At 37.5% G+C, this 16,608-nt stretch overlaps 1 protein-coding gene across 21 annotated transcripts; it reads right to left on the bottom strand.

Annotated features, from left to right (window-relative positions):
- Positions 1 to 35: 35 nt before the first annotated feature.
- Positions 36 to 16,327, bottom strand: LOC144067263 (uncharacterized). 21 transcript variants are annotated; one of them, XR_013297877.1, is made up of 18 exons: positions 13,603 to 14,478; positions 12,842 to 13,333; positions 11,153 to 12,382; positions 10,654 to 10,765; positions 10,501 to 10,538; positions 10,330 to 10,368; positions 9,757 to 9,873; positions 9,582 to 9,676; positions 3,169 to 3,240; positions 2,899 to 3,000; positions 2,601 to 2,644; positions 2,395 to 2,468; positions 2,234 to 2,293; positions 2,058 to 2,163; positions 1,663 to 1,829; positions 1,349 to 1,500; positions 1,208 to 1,255; positions 36 to 209 (listed from the first exon to the last, which is right to left on the bottom strand). XR_013297877.1 is itself a non-coding variant. In XM_077590867.1 (14 exons), the coding sequence occupies exons 9-14, from the start codon at positions 2,998 to 3,000 to the stop codon at positions 1,693 to 1,695; spliced, it is 519 nt and encodes a 172-aa protein (XP_077446993.1). In that variant the 5' UTR covers positions 3,169 to 3,240; positions 9,582 to 9,676; positions 9,757 to 9,873; positions 10,330 to 10,368; positions 10,501 to 10,538; positions 10,654 to 10,765; positions 11,153 to 11,214; positions 16,296 to 16,327; the 3' UTR covers positions 1,611 to 1,692. The 21 variants fall into 21 exon arrangements, 4 of the variants coding, with proteins under 4 accessions (XP_077446994.1, XP_077446993.1, XP_077446992.1 ...); XR_013297879.1 differs by lacking the exon at positions 1,663 to 1,829; XR_013297891.1 differs by lacking the exons at positions 12,842 to 13,333; positions 13,603 to 14,478 and having other exon boundaries at positions 1,663 to 1,825; positions 11,153 to 11,459.
- Positions 16,328 to 16,608: the final 281 nt, after the last annotated feature.

Genomic DNA, 16,608 nt, shown 5'->3' on the forward strand with positions numbered 1-16,608 from the left:
TTAAGAATGAAAAATCTTTCAGTTTACAGTCAGCATCAAACTTGCATTCACATTCAAATACCGAAATGGCCAAGAGTTTGTCTTCATAACAAAACAAAGACGACATCTTTGAAGCCTCGTTCGGCGTCGGTGTTCCCCGGATCCCGACGGGGTGGCGTGAGCCATCGATGTCCGCACTCGGGTGTCCCACTGCTTCGTCGTGAGGTAATCTGAGCGGGAAAGATATAGGAAAAAGCTGATATGGACTCCTCGGCAAGCCATCCAGAAGCTTGATACCGATCCCGATGTTTTGATACAGGTGTATTGGTGGAGGGAGATCTGGAAAAACGGACGGGATAGCACTTCACCGGGACTGAATTTGGCCACCTCTGGGGAAAAATAGTAAGGCCTTTTCTTCCCCAAAATGGACCATGTATATTATAGCTTTCTTTTAAAATGCCAGAATGGTCAAGAGTGGAAGACCTTTTGGCCCAGATGCTGAAAGTCCTCCGCCAGCATTGCCTGGCAAGTTCCGCTCTAACGCGGCGAGCCGACCGGCCGCTCCGTTACGGAGCTCCATTTGCACCGTTCATTGGTATAGTGCAGCTGGCAAATTTGACCAATTTTCAGTAGACCACACCAGTCTTTAGCAAGCTTTATCTTCAGCGATTGACATGAACAAAAATGATTTTTGGCTGGACATCTTAACTTTTGGAAATACAATGTCACATTTTAAGTCAGTTTGACATTTTTTGCACCTTGTCAAGATGAATTGTTGGTGTGTTCACTCGAACTGGAAAAAGGATGATCATTTTCTATACCCATTTTTTTATTTTAATTTTTGGCAGCTCTGCTATATTGTGCTAGATGAGACTTGTGTACAGGCACACATTCTTGACCATTTTGTGACATTTGTCTTGCACGACTTAACTGGACCTTAAAGCAGTCCAAAAAAGACTTCTTTCACTAACTGTCAGCCAATACATTTCAGACAAGCCTTTTTATTTGTACACAATGGCCACTTTTTCTTCCAAATTCAGGCATTATCTTGGTCTATCAAACTGCATCCCGTTACCACCGCATGCAGGATTTCTTCATCTTTACCCAAAAATGAGCTATAGTTCCCACTTACCATACAAACTTTGCATGAATTGATTCCCACATCCTTCAAGTTCTCACTCTTCAGCTCAAACGGATAATTGACCACAATAGTAGAGCACCAACTTACCATACAAAAGGTCATCGGTTGGCTTCCCTTGCCTCCTCCAACTTGTCACTTTTCAGGTCAAATAAAAACCGAGTGGGCAGCACTTTACTTTTTAGGGAGGTGGCTTATACACTTAGCCAAATTACTTGAGCGCCCTCTTACCGAAAATACTTGGCCGTTCGAAGTTTAGTGGGTGTGTGGGTGGGCCCCTTGGCGCACACAGTAGAGTATGCGCCTACCGCCGAGTGGAGGCTGGTTCGCGTCCCGCAGACGTACTCTTGGTGCCTCTCCCCGCCTTCGGCGGGGAGAGACACCTGCGACATAAGACAAATTACCTTTTGCTAAAATTAACTTTCAAAAATTAAATTTTACATTTAAACATTGCATCAAAATTAGTTAAAAGAATTGGCCTACAAAAACAAAAGACAAGAAAACTTTTATTGGACAAGACCATGCTGAGTAGGGAGGCGGCTTACACACTTAGCCAAAATCACTCCAGTGCCCTCTTAGCGAAAATACTCAGCCGGTTGAGGTTTACTAGGAAGGTGGGAGGGCCCTTTAGCACTCACAGTAGAGCATATGCCTACCGTCGAATGGATGCCGGTTCGCGTCCCGCAGACGCACTCTTGGTGCCTCTCCCTACCTGCGACAAAAGACTCATTACCTTTTACTAAGAAAAACTTTAAAAATTAAATTTTCCATTTAAACATTACATAAAAAATAGTTAAAAGAATTGGCCTAAAAAATCCAAAGATACTGGCTATTAGCTAGGATTTCAAATAAGCCACCCAAAAAAGTTGTATTGGACAGGACCATGCTGAGTAGGGAGGTGGCTTGCACACTTAGCCAAATTACATGAGCGCCCTCTTACCGAAAATACTTAGCCGTTCGAAGTTTAGTGGGTGTGTGGGTGGGCCCCTTGGTTGTTCTGCCAGTCGCCCACGGCCACATCCACGCCACGTGGGCCAAGCAGGAGTCTGCCGGTTGACAAGGACACAGCTCAAACCCACGGCTGTCACGGGGTGAGGCGAGCGGGCCTTTACTTGCCGGGTCGGAGTCGGTCCCCGTTTTTACCCTCCTGCTCCTCTTCCTTGTCGTCCAATGCATCTTTCATGACACAAAGACAATTATTTCTCAACACTGGCCAAGATGACAACATTTTTGTCCTACGACACTAATATCTTTACGGTGGCGACACGGTTTTCAACCTGGCAAAACGAAGGCGGTGCCGACGTGCATCTGTCCCAACGGCTCCTGCGGCCGGTCGGCGAGCTCTTCCCGACTGGATGCCGTGAATGACACCCCAACGGCTCCTGCGGCCGGTCGGCGAGCTGTTCCCGACTGGATGCCGTGAATGACACAAAGGTCACGTGACCAAAGTGATGATGCCGACAACGACGACCATCGGACTTACAGATCAGTGAGGATTTGCCCTCCGGCGGCGGCGGCGGCCTGCATCTGCGGGGGCAGTCCAAAAGCATGACCATGTCATTTTTTTTTAAAGAATAAAGCCATACTATACATGGTAACTTTTAAAGAAAATAGCCTTAATATACTATGTCGTTTTTTTACGAAAAAAGCCTTACTATACTATGTCCTTTTTTAAGAAAAAATCTTTACTATACTATGTCGTTTTTTAAAGAGAAATGCCTTACTAAAAAAGAAAACAAATATTTTCTGCACAGCAACATGAATGTCTCTTTTAAACTTACTTTTTTGTCTTCAGGTGTCCTCGCTCTCCACGCTTTGGGAAAGCTTTTTGTTGGAAGACTGTCCATCCCACAAGTCATCCATTTTTTGCCTTTGTCGCTCATCTGAAAAAATAAAAATAAAAGTTGACAGCAAAGAATCTCTTGTTCTATTATGTGACCTTGACTTTTATTTAGAAGAAATATTTTTCTTCATTCTAAAAAGTTTTTTGTAAGGGGATGTGGCCATGCACACGCACTATGATCGCTGCAAAAAGGAGAGACATCACATACCAAGCCAATACGAAGGCGACCGGTCGGGGCGGCGCTTCATCCGCAAGCTGGTGCTCCCAAACCTACTCCATCCTGTCAGAGAGACCACAAGAAAAAAGCCTTACTATACTATGTCGTTTTTTGAGAGAAAAAGCCTTACTATACTATGTCGATTTTTGAGAAAAAAAGCCTTACTATACTATGTCGCTTTTTACAAAAAAAAGCCTTACTATACTATGTCGTTTTTTATTTTAAAAAAGCCTTACTATACTATGTCGCTTTTTACAAAAAAAGCCTTACTATACTATGTCGTTTTTTAAAGAAAAAATCCTTACTATACTATGTCATTTTTCAAAGAAAAAATCCTTACTATACTATGTCGTTTTTTTTAAAGAAAAAAAGCCTTACTATACTATGTCGTTTTTAAAAAAAAAAAAGCCTTACTATACTATGTCGTTTTTTTAAGAAAAAAGCCTTACTATATGTCGTTTTTTACAAAAAAGCCTTACTATATTATGTCGTTTTTTTATTGCAAAGAAGCCTTACTATACTATGTCGTTTTTTACAAAAAAAAGCCTTACTATAATATGTCGTGATTTACAAAAAAAGCCTTACTATATTATGTCGTTTTTTTTATTGCAAAAAAGCCTTACTATACTATGTCGTTTTTTATTTTTAAAAAGCCTTACTATACTATGTCGTTTTTTACAAAAAAGCCTTACTATACTATGTTGTTTTTTTAAGAAAAATGCCTTACTACACTATGTCATTTTTCTAAAGAAAAAAGACTAACTATAATATGTCGTTTTTTTAAGAAAAAAGCCTTACTACACTGTCGTTTTTTTTTAAGCCTTACTATACTATGTCGTTTTTTACAAAAAAAGCCTTACTATACTATGTCGTTTTTTACAAAAAAAGCCTTACTATAATATGTAGTTTTTTACAAAAAAGCCTTACTATACTATGTCATTTTTTAAAAGAAAAAAGACTAACTATAATATGTCGTTTTTTAAAAGAAAAAAGACTAACTATAATATGTCGTTTTTTTAAGAAAAAAGCCTTACTATACTATGTCGTTTTTTTTTTTAAGCCTTACTATACTATGTCGTTTTTTACAAAAAAAAGCCTTACTATACTATATCGTTTTTTTAAAGAAAAAAAGCCTTACTATACTATGTCGTTTTTTAAAGAAAAAAAGCCTTACTATAATATGTCGTTTTTTACAAAAAAGCCTTACTATACTATGTCATTTTTTAAAGAAAAAATCCTTACTATACTACGTCGTTTTTTAAAAGAAAAAAAAGCCTTACTATACTATGTCAGGTTTTTTTAAAGAAAAAAAGCCTTACTATACTATGTTGTTTTTTTAATAAAAATGCCTTACTACACTGTCATTTTTTTTAAGAAAAAAGACTAACTATAATGTCGTTTTTTTTAAGAAAAAAGCCTTACTATACTATGTCGTTTTTTTTTAAAGCCTTACTATACTATGTCGTTTTTTACAAAAAAAAGCCTTACTATACTATATCGTTTTTTTAAGGAAAAAAAGCCTTACTATACTATATCGTTTTTTAAAGAAAAAAAGCCTTACTATACTATGTCGTTTTTTTAAGAAAAAAGCCTTACTACACTATGTCGTTTTTTTAAGAAAAAAAGACTAACTATAATATGTTGGTTTTTTTTTTACAAAAAAGCCTTACTATACTATGTTGTTTTTTTAAGAAAAATGCCTTACTACACTATGTCATTTTTTTAAGAAAAAAGACTAACTATAATATGTCGTTTTTTTTTAAAGAAAAAAGCCTTACTATACTATGTCGTTTTTTTTTAAAGCCTTACTATACTATGTCGTTTTTTACAAAAAAAAGCCTTACTATACTATATCGTTTTTTTTAAGAAAAAAAAGCCTTACTATACTATGTCAGGGTTTTTTAAAGAAAAAAAAGCCTTACTATACTATGTCATTTTTTAAAGAAAAAAGCCTTACTATAATATGTCGTTTTTTACAAAACAAATCCTCACTATACTATGTCATTTTTTAAAGAAAAAAGCCTTACTATACTATGTCGTTTTATTAAAGAAAAAAAGCCTTACTATACTATGTCGTTTTTTTAAAGAAAAAAAAGCCTTACTATACTATGTCAGGGATTTTTTAAAGAAAAAAGGCCTTACTATACTATGTCGTTTTTTAACGAAAAAATCCTTACTATACTATGTCATTTTTTAAAGAAAAAATCCTTACTATACTATGTCGTTTTTTTAAAGAAAAAAAGCCTTACTATACTATGTCGTTTTTTAAAGAAAAAATCCTTACTATACTATGTCATTTTTTAAAGAAAAAATCCTTACTATACTATGTCGTTTTTTTAAAGAAAAAAAGCCTTACTATACTATGTCGTTTTTTAAAAGAAAAAAAAGCCTTACTATACTAAGTCAGGGTTTTTTAAAGAAAAAAAGCCTTACTATACTATGTTGTTTTTTTAAGAAAAATGCCTTACTACACTATGTCATTTTTTTTAAGAAAAAAGCCTTACTATACTATGTCGTTTTTTTTTAAAGCCTTACTATACTATGTCATTTTTTACAAAAAAAGCCTTACTATACTATATCGTTTTTTTAAAGAAAAAAAAGCCTTACTATACTATGTCGTTTTTTACAAAAAAAAGCCTTACTATAATATGTCGTTATTTACAAAAAAAGCCTTACTATATTATGTCGTTTTTTTATTGCAAAAAAGCCTTACTATACTATGTCGTTTTTTACAAAAAAAGCCTTAGTATACTATGTCGTTTTTTTTTTTACAAAAAAGCCTTACTATACTATGTCATTTTTTAAAGAGAAAAGCCTTACTATACTATGTCGTTTTTTATTTTTAAAAAGCCTTACTATACTATGTCGTTTTTTACAAAAAAGCCTTACTATACTATGTTGTTTTTTTAAGAAAAATGCCTTACTACACTATGTCATTTTTTTTAAGAAAAAAGACTAACTATAATATGTCGTTTTTTTTTAAGAAAAAAGCCTTACTATACTATGTCGTTTTTTTTTTAAAGCCTTACTATACTATGTCGTTTTTTACAAAAAAAAGCCTTACTATACTATATCGTTTTTTTTAAGAAAAAAAAGCCTTACTATACTATGTCAGGGTTTTTTAAAGAAAAAAAAGCCTTACTATACTATGTCATTTTTTAAAGAAAAAAGCCTTACTACACTATGTCGTTTTTTTAAGAAAAAAGACTAACTATATGTCGTTTTTTTTTTAAGAAAAAAGCCTTACTATACTATGTCGTTTTTTTTAAAGCCTTACTATACCATGTCGTTTTTTACAAAAAAAGCCTTACTATATGTCGTTTTTTACAAAAAAAATCCTCACTATACTATGTCATTTTTTAAAGAAAAAAGCCTTACTATACTATGTCGTTTTATTAAAGAAAAAAAGCCTTACTATACTATGTCAGGGATTTTTTAAAGAAAAAAGGCCTTACTATACTATGTCGTTTTTTACAAAAAAAGCCTTACTATAATATGTCGTTATTTACAAAAAAAGCCTTACTATATTATGTCGTTTTTTTATTGCAAAAAAGCCTTACTATACTATGTCGTTTTTTTTTTACAAAAAAGCCTTACTATACTATGTCATTTTTTAAAGAGAAAAGCCTTACTATACTATGTCGTTTTTTATTTTTAAAAAGCCTTACTATACTATGTCCTTTTTTACAAAAAAGCCTTACTATACTATGTTGTTTTTTTAAAGAAAAAAAGCCTTACTATACTATGTCGTTTTTTACAAAAAAAGCCTTACTATAATATGTCGTTTTTTTACAAAAAAGCCTTACTATACTATGTCATTTTTTAAAGAAAAAATCCTTACTATACTATGTCGTTTTTTTAAAGAAAAAAAGCCTTACTATACTATGTCGTTTTTTAAAAGAAAAAAAGCCTTACTATACTATGTCAGGGTTTTTTAAAGAAAAAAAGCCTTACTATACTATGTTGTTTTTTAAGAAAAATGCCTTACTACACTATGTCATTTTTTTAAGAAAAAAGACTAACTATATGTCATTTTTTTTTTAAGAAAAAAGCCTTACTATACTATGTCGTTTTTTTTTTAAAGCCTTACTATACTATGTCGTTTTTTTACAAAAAAGCCTTACTATACTATGTCGTTTTTTTTTTAAAGCCTTACTATACTATGTTGTTTTTTACAAAAAAAAGCCTTACTATAGTATGTCGTTTTTTACAAAAAAAGCCTTACTATACTATGTCGTTTTTTAAAGAAAAAAGCCTTACGATACTATGTCATTTTTTAAAGAAAAAAGCCTTACTATACTATGTCGTTTTTTTTTTAAAGCCTTACTATACTAGGTCGTTTTTTATTTTAAAAAAGCCTTACTATACTATGTCGCTTTTTACAAAAAAAGCCTTACTATGCTATGTCGTTTTTTAAAGAAAAAAAGCCTTACTATACGATGTCGTTTTTTAAAAGAAAAAAAGCCTTACTATACTATGTCGTTTTTTTAAGAAAAAAGCCTTACTACACTGTCGTTTTTTTAAGAAAAAAAGACTAACTATAATATGTCGTTTTTTTTTTTACAAAAAAGCCTTACTATACTATGTCGTTTTTTTTTTAAAGCCTTACTATACTATGTCGTTTTTTACAAAAAAAAGCCTTACTATAATATGTCGTTTTTTACAAAAAAAGCCTTACTATACTATGTCGTTTTTTAAAGAAAAAAGCCTTACTATACTATGTCATTTTTTAAAGAAAAAAGCCTTACTATACTATGTCGTTTTTTTTTTTAAAGCCTTACTATACTGTCATTTTTTACAAAAAAAGCCTTACTATACTGTGTCGTTCTTTACAAAAAAGCCTTACTATACTATGTCGTTTTTTTTATGAAAAAAGCCTTACTATATTATGTCGTTTTTTTTACGAAAAAAGCCTTACCAGACTGTCGTTTTTTATTTAAAAAAAAAGCCTTACTATACTATGTCGCTTTTTACAAAAAAAGCCTTACTATGCTATGTCGTTTTTTAAAGAAAAAAAGCCTTACTATACGATGTCGTTTTTTAAAAGAAAAAAAGCCTTACTATACTATGTCGTTTTTTTAAGAAAAAAGCCTTACTACACTGTCGTTTTTTTAAGAAAAAAAGACTAACTATAATATGTCGTTTTTTTTTTTACAAAAAAGCCTTACTATACTATGTCGTTTTTTTTTTAAAGCCTTACTATACTATGTCGTTTTTTACAAAAAAAAGCCTTACTATAATATGTCGTTTTTTACAAAAAAAGCCTTACTATACTATGTCGTTTTTTAAAGAAAAAAGCCTTACTATACTATGTCATTTTTTAAAGAAAAAAGCCTTACTATACTATGTCGTTTTTTTTTTTAAAGCCTTACTATACTGTCATTTTTTACAAAAAAAGCCTTACTATACTGTGTCGTTCTTTACAAAAAAGCCTTACTATACTATGTCGTTTTTTTTACGAAAAAAGCCTTACTATATTATGTCGTTTTTTTTACGAAAAAAGCCTTACCAGACTGTCGTTTTTTATTTAAAAAAAAAGCCTTACTATACAATGTCGTTTTTTAAGAAAAAATCCTTACTATACTATGTAGTTTTTTAAAGAAAAAATCCTTACTATACTATGTCGTTTTTAAAAGAAAAAAAGCCTTACTATACTATGTCGTTTTTTTTAAAGAAAAAAAGCCTTGTCGTTTTTTTAAGAAAAAAGCCTTACTATACAATGTCGTTTTTCAAGAAAAAATCCTTACTATACTATGTAGTTTTTTAAGAAAAAAGCCTTACTTTACTATGTCGTTTTTTATTTTTAAAAAGCCTTACTATACTATGTCGTTTATTTAAAAGAAAAAAAGCCTTGTCGTTTTTTAAAGAAAAAAGCCTTACTATACTATGTTGTTTTTTTTACCAAAAAAGCCTTACTATACCATGTCCTATTTCGTTTTTTAAGAAAAAGGCCTTACTATACTCTGTCGTTTTTCCGAAAAATGTCTTACTATACTATGTCGTTTTTTTACGAAAAAAAGCTTACTATACTATGTCGTTTTTTACGAAAAAAAAGCCTTGCTATAGCATGTCTTTTTTTAAGAATAAAAGCCTTACTGTATATACTATGTTGTTTTTTACGAGAAAAAAAAGCCTTACTTTACTATGTCGTTTTTTAAGAAAAGGCATTTCTCTTTAAAAAAATGACCATGGATAGTAAGGCCTTTTTTATTGAAAAAATAACCATGTATAGTAAGGGTATGCATATTTATTCAGAAAATAATAAATAAATAAAAAAAACTTACTCTACATGTTTTTTTGTTTTTGTTTTAAGAAAAAAAGGCGTTAGTATACATGTCAGTTTTTTAAAGATTAAAAAAGCCTTCAAATTGTTTTAAAGAAAAAAAAAAAAGGCTTTTCCTGACCTAAAGCCGGCTGTCCACATCTCGACGCAGTTCTTCTTCACCTTCCTCGAGTCGGCAGGCAGAACGCTGAAGACCGACTTCCGGCTCTCGTGCAGCTGAAAGCAAAGAGCCGTTCAAGCGGGCGGGCGGACAGCGCAGACGGCCGAACGCCATCGTTGGGCAGGGCGGGGCTTGCCTTCATGGTACGGCTGATGGCGAGGGATTTCCTCAGTGAGATCACAGCGGGCACCGCGTCCAGCGCACGAAACTCCATGACGGACACCAGCACATCCTCCGCATCCTCTTTGGCTATCTTTTGAATTTCAATTATTTTCTACAGTATTTTTCCATAAACCCTATTGTTTTTTAAAGTAAGTAAATAAGGCAAAAATACCCAACAGGAAGTGACGCAAAATTTCCCCAAAGCAACAGGAAATGCGGGATCGATAAAGTTTGTTCTAAACAAAACGTTTGAAGAATTGAGTCCAGGGTTTGGGGTTAGGATTGAGATGGCTGTTCAGACATTGGCTTTAACATCATCATGGAATCAACACAAGCCTTTTGTCATCATACACAGCCGCCAGTCACTTACACCAACCACTGGGCCTCAAGACACGCATAGTTTTGATCAAGAACGACGCAAAAATCAGGTGGACGGGGGGGACGTAACACCAATACTTACCTGTGGAGCACGCAGAAAGTGAGCAAACACAGGTGAAATGAGCTCGGCTTGCGATTGGACGACAGCACGGGCTGGCGGGCGACTCACAGCAGCTGTCTTGGGTGAACATAACCAGCTCTCTCACTCCTGCGGGACAAACAAAGCGCTGTCCATTAGGATTAGCTTTAAGATTTTCTTTCAGCCCCGATTCTCCCGCTTTCAATGAATTGGATGTCGCTGGCCATCAAGGAGTTCATCAAATCAAATTTAAGTACTTGCCATCATGCCTTTAGTTCCAGGGGGCCCCCCGGCAAGCCCTGCCCAGGAAATAAAACACATTTCAGTCATTTTTTATACTTTGAATGTCTAATTTAAAAAAAAAAAATCCTTAAAAAAAATGAATTTATCTTTAATTTTTTCCATTGCGTTTACCGCAAAATGGTATAAAGGTTGTCCATGTCCGGGCGAGCCTTGTCCGGGCGAGCCGTGTCCGGGCGAGCCTTGTCCGGGCGAGCCGTATCCGTCCGTCCCTGCCGTGCTGACCCTGGCGGAGGTATGTATGGACAGTTTATATTGAGAGTACACAGAATGACAGCTGCACTCGCCAATTTGGAGCTCGCTGTTTATTCATGACTTGTCATCCCTCCCGCTTCAAATGGATCGGACGTCTGGCGCCGTTAAGGCCGGCCAACGAGTACCAAGGAATTTACATTCAAGTGAGTTTGCAAAATAAAAAAAATAAAAACATGGTATTGATAGTTTTTCCAGTTTAATTTAGAGAAAACTGTATTTTATTCATATATTCCATCCATTAATTTGAATATAAGCCTTGATGTGAAATTCATTTGGTCAGGGTGGGTGGGAGGAAGGGGCCAATGAAATGGTGGCGTTAGATCACGCTGATCAAGAGGAAAAAAAATGGAACACTCACTGGCGTACCCAAGGATCCATCGTCCTCTTCGAACCTCGTGCGCCCCGATCTTCCGGTTGCCCCTGTAACAACAAACGCACCTCCGTCGTCACTGTGGCGAGGGCACGCAGGAAGCGCCCACCCGCCCGCCTGCATTCTCACCTTCTGGCCGTGACCTCCACAACGTCCCAGGTCACCCACCCGCCTCCATTTTTACCTTCTGGCCGTTACCTCCGCGACGTCCCGGGTCACCCACCCGCCTAGATACTCACCTTCTGGCCGTGACCTCCACGATGTCCCAGGTCGCCCACCCCACCCGGGGATCAAGTCCAAAAATCCTCACGCAGTATGAAAGGTGTCCAAAGGTGTCCAAGGTGTCCAAAGGTGTCCAAAGGTGTCCAAAGGTGTCCAAAGTGTCCAAAAATCCACAGGGGAAAAAAAGAGTCCAAAGTCTCCAAAAATCCCCAGGGGAAAAAAAAAAGAGTCCAAAGTGTCCAAAAATCCCCAGGGGAAAAAAGTGTCCAAAGCGTCCAAAATCCACAGGGAAAAAAAAAAGAGTCCAAAGTGTCCAAAAATCCCCAGGGGAAAAAAGTGTCCAAAGCGTCCAAAATCCACAGGGAAAAAAAAAAAAAGAGTCCAAAGTGTCCAAAAATCCCCAGGGGAAAAAAGTGTCCAAAAATCCACAGGGGAAAAAAAGAGTTCAAAGTGTCCAAAATCCACAGGGGAAAAAAAGAGTTCAAAGTGTCCAAAATCCACAGGGGAAAAAAAGAGTCCAAAATCCACAGGGGAAAAAAGAGTCCAAAGTGTCCAAAATCCACAGGGGAAAAAAAGAGTCCAAAGTGTCCAAAATCCACAGGGAAAAAGAGTCCAAAAATCCGCAGGGGAAAAAAAGAGTCCAAAGTGTCCAAAATCCACAGGGGAAAAAAAGAGTCCAAAGTGTCCAAAATCCACAGGGAAAAAGAGTCCAAAAATCCGCAGGGGAAAAAGAGTCCAAAGTGTCCAAAATCCACAGGGGAAAAAAAGAGTCCAAAGTGTCCAAAATCCACAGGGGAAAAAAGAGTCCAAAGTGTCCAAAAATCCCCAGGGGAAAAAAAGTGTCCAAAAATCTCCAGGGAAAAAAAGAGTCCAACGTGTCCAGTGTCCAAAGAGTCCAAAAATCTGCAGGGGGGAAAAAGAGTCCAAAGTGTCCAAAAATCCACAGGGGAAAAAAAGAGTTCAAAGTGTCCAAAATCCACAGGGGACAAAAAAAGAGTCCAAAGTGTCCAAAAGTCCTGGATCACCCGCCCGCCTAGATACTTACCTTCTGGCCGTGACCTCCACGACATCCCAGGTCGCCCACCCCACCCGGGGATCAAGTCCAAAAATCCTCACGCGGAATGAAAGGTGTCGAAAGGTGTCCAACGTGTCCAAAAATCCACAGGGGAAAAAAAGAGTCCAGTGTCCAAAAATCCCCAGGGAAAAAAAGTGTCCAAAAATCCCCAGGGAAAAAGAGTCCAAAAATCCGCAGGGGAAAAAAGAGTCCAAAGTGTCCAAAATCCACAGGGAAAAAGAGTCCAAAAATCCGCAGGGGAAAAAAAGAGTCCAAAGTGTCCAAAATCCACAGGGGAAAAAGAGTCCAAAGTGTCCAAAATCCACAGGGGCAAAAAATAGTCCAAAGTGTCCAAAATCCACAGGGAAAAAGAGTCCAAAAATCCGCAGGGGAAAAAAAAGAGTCCAAAGTGTCCAAAATCCACAGGGGAAAAAAGAGTCCAAAGTGTCCAAAATCCACAGGGGAAAAAAAGAGTCCAAAGTGTCCAAAATCCACAGGGAAAAAGAGTCCAAAAATCCGCAGGGGAAAAAAAGAGTCCAAAGTGTCCAAAATCCACAGGGGAAAAAAAGAGTCCAAAGTGTCCAAAATCCACAGGGAAAAAGAGTCCAAAAATCCGCAGGGGAAAAAGAGTCCAAAGTGTCCAAAATCCACAGGGGAAAAAAAAGAGTCCAAAGTGTCCAAAATCCACAGGGGAAAAAAGAGTCCAAAGTGTCCAAAAATCCCCAGGGGAAAAAAAGTGTCCAAAAATCTCCAGGGAAAAAAAGAGTCCAACGTGTCCAGTGTCCAAAGAGTCCAAAAATCTGCAGGGGGGAAAAAGAGTCCAAAGTGTCCAAAAATCCACAGGGGAAAAAAAGAGTTCAAAGTGTCCAAAATCCACAGGGGACAAAAAAAGAGTCCAAAGTGTCCAAAAATCCTGGATCACCCGCCCGCCTAGATACTTACCTTCTGGCCGTGACCTCCACGACATCCCAGGTCGCCCACCCCACCCGGGGATCAAGTCCAAAAATCCTCACGCGGAATGAAAGGTGTCGAAAGGTGTCCAACGTGTCCAAAAATCCACAGGGGAAAAAAAGAGTCCAGTGTCCAAAAATCCCCAGGGAAAAAAAGTGTCCAAAAATCCCCAGGGAAAAAGAGTCCAAAAATCCGCAGGGGGAAAAAAAAGAGTCCAAAGTGTCCAAAATCCACAGGGAAAAAGAGTCCAAAAATCCGCAGGGGAAAAAAAGAGTCCAAAGTGTCCAAAATCCACAGGGGAAAAAAAGAGTCCAAAGTGTCCAAAATCCACAGGGGAAAAAAAGAGTCCAAAGTGTCCAAAATCCACAGGGAAAAAGAGTCCAAAAATCCGCAGGGGAAAAAAAGAGTCCAAAGTGTCCAAAATCCACAGGGGAAAAAAAGAGTCCAAAGTGTCCAAAATCCACAGGGAAAAAGAGTCCAAAAATCCACAGGGGAAAAAAAAGAGTCCAAAGTGTCCAAAATCCACAGGGGAAAAAAAGAGTCCAAAGTGTCCAAAATCCACAGGGGAAAAAAGAGTCCAAAGTGTCCAAAAATCCCCAGGGGAAAAAAGTGTCCAAAAATCTCCAGGGAAAAAAAGAGTCCAACGTGTCCAGTGTCCAAAGAGTCCAAAAATCTGCAGGGGGGAAAAAGAGTCCAAAGTGTCCAAAAATCCACAGGGGAAAAAAAGAGTTCAAAGTGTCCAAAATCCACAGGGGACAAAAAAAGAGTCCAAAGTGTCCAAAAATCCTGGATCACCCGCCCGCCTAGATACTTACCTTCTGGCCGTGACCTCCATGACATCCCAGGTCGCCCACCCCACCCGGGGATCAAGTCCAAAAATCCTCACGCGGAATGAAAGGTGTCGAAAGGTGTCCAACGTGTCCAAAAATCCACAGGGGAAAAAAAGAGTCCAGTGTCCAAAAATCCCCAGGGAAAAAAAGTGTCCAAAAATCCCCAGGGAAAAAGAGTCCAAAAATCCGCAGGGGAAAAAAGAGTCCAAAGTGTCCAAAATCCACAGGGAAAAAGAGTCCAAAAATCCGCAGGGGAAAAAAAAGAGTCCAAAGTGTCCAAAATCCACAGGGGAAAAAGAGTCCAAAGTGTCCAAAATCCACAGGGGAAAAAAAGAGTCCAAAGTGTCCAAAAATCCGCAGGGGAAAAAAAAGAGTCCAAAGTGTCCAAAATCCACAGGGGAAAAAAAGAGTCCAAAGTGTCCAAAAATCCGCAGGGGAAAAGAGTCCAAAAATCCGCAGGGGAAAAAAGAGTCCAAAGTGTCCAAAATCCACAGGGAAAAAGAGTCCAAAAATCCGCAGGGGAAAAAAAAGAGTCCAAAGTGTCCAAAATCCACAGGGGAAAAAGAGTCCAAAGTGTCCAAAATCCACAGGGGAAAAAAAGAGTCCAAAGTGTCCAAAAATCCGCAGGGGAAAAAAAGAGTCCAAAGTGTCCAAAATCCACAGGGGAAAAAAAGAGTCCAAAGTGTCCAAAAATCCGCAGGGGAAAAAAGAGTCCAAAGTGTCCAAAATCCACAGGGGAAAAAAAAGAGTCCAAAGTGTCCAAAATCCACAGGGAAAAAAGAGTCCAAAAATCCGCAGGGGAAAAAAAGAGTCCAAAGTGTCCAGTGTCCAAAGAGTCCAAAAATCTGCAGGGGGAAAAAAAAGAGTCCAAACCGTCCAAAAATCACCAGGGGGAAAAAAAGAGTCCAAAGGGTCCGAAGTGTCCAAAGAGTCCAGAGTCCAAAGTGTCCAAAAATCCACAGGGGAAAAAAAGAGTCCAAAGTGTCCAAATATCCGCATGGGGGAAAAAAAAGAGTCCAAAGTCTCCAAAAATCCCCAGGGAAAAAAAGTGTCCAAAAATCCCCAGGGAAAAAGAGTCCAAAAATCCGCAGGGGAAAAAAAGAGTCCAAAGTGTCCAAAATCCACAGGGGAAAAAAAAGAGTCCAAAGTGTCCAAAAATCCCCAGGGAAAAAAAGAGATCAACGTGTCCAGTGTCCAAAGAGTCCAAAAATCTGCAGGGGGAAAAAAAAGAGTCCAAACCGTCCAAAAATCACCAGGGGGAAAAAAAGAGTCCAAAGGGTCCGAAGTGTCCAAAGAGTCCAGAGTCCAAAGTGTCCAAAAATCCACAGGTCGTGCGTTTCACCGGCCTGCGGGGTCCCCAGGTGGAAACGGCGGATGGGGTCCGTGAGCTTTTGGGCCAAGCTGAAAAGCAAAATAGGGACAGAGTTCGGTCTGCTTCTAAACAACTTACAGCCTTATTTCCGTCATGTAAATACACTACAACGTGTGCAGGCCATACAATGAATGTGTACATCCATAAAATTCACATTTAACACAATTGAGCAAAACACTGGACATGGTGTTTAGCCCATTCGCACCAACAAATAAGTGTATTATACAAACAAAATGATAGGAGTAAGAACGTTACCTTAACTAGCGCTCATTTAGCATCCACAATAAGTTAGTAGCACTACGTGAACACTCTGCTAGTGTAGCGATTAGCCACTCGCGGCTAGCGCTAATCTCGTGCTAATCACTAATTAGCGCGATATTTACACAATAAAGGCAGTTTAAACCCCATAATAATATCCACCACGTTAAGGACGCCAATATGTTCTTATGAATACTTGTACAAGACATCATTTAGCAAAATAAGATTAGAATTTAACATTGAGGTTTAGCCTTCCCCCTCGCTTGCTTACCGGAGCTCATGGCGACCGCAGCTCTCCACCTCAAAATAAACGCACACTTGCTCATTGTAACAAGTAAGCAACTCGTAAGACATCAAAATAAACGCGCACTCGTTCATTATAACAAGTGAGTAATTCGTAAGATATCAAAATAAATGTTATAATCATTGCTTTTCTTGACTGACCTGAGTGCTCGGGGGTACAGTGCGTCTCGCACCTGAAGTTAGTTGAAATTAATGAGCAGCCCCGTTGGAGTTGTCTCAGTGCCCTGTGATTGGCTGGCAACCCATAGTTGGCTGTGATAGGCTCCAGCTCTACTGACCATTTCCAAATGGCCATTCAGCCGCCGGGCCGCCTCAATGTTAATATCACTCGACTCAAATGGTTTTTATGTTTAAATTCATGCCTGAATTTTGGATTTAAAAATTATTATTCTAAGCTAACTATAGAAAATTTGAAAATGCAGTTAAAAATAACAACTGTACTGGGGAAACTTGA

Source organism: Stigmatopora argus, chromosome 21 (assembly GCF_051989625.1).
Source record: "Stigmatopora argus isolate UIUO_Sarg chromosome 21, RoL_Sarg_1.0, whole genome shotgun sequence".
NCBI lineage: Eukaryota > Metazoa > Chordata > Actinopteri > Syngnathiformes > Syngnathidae > Stigmatopora > Stigmatopora argus.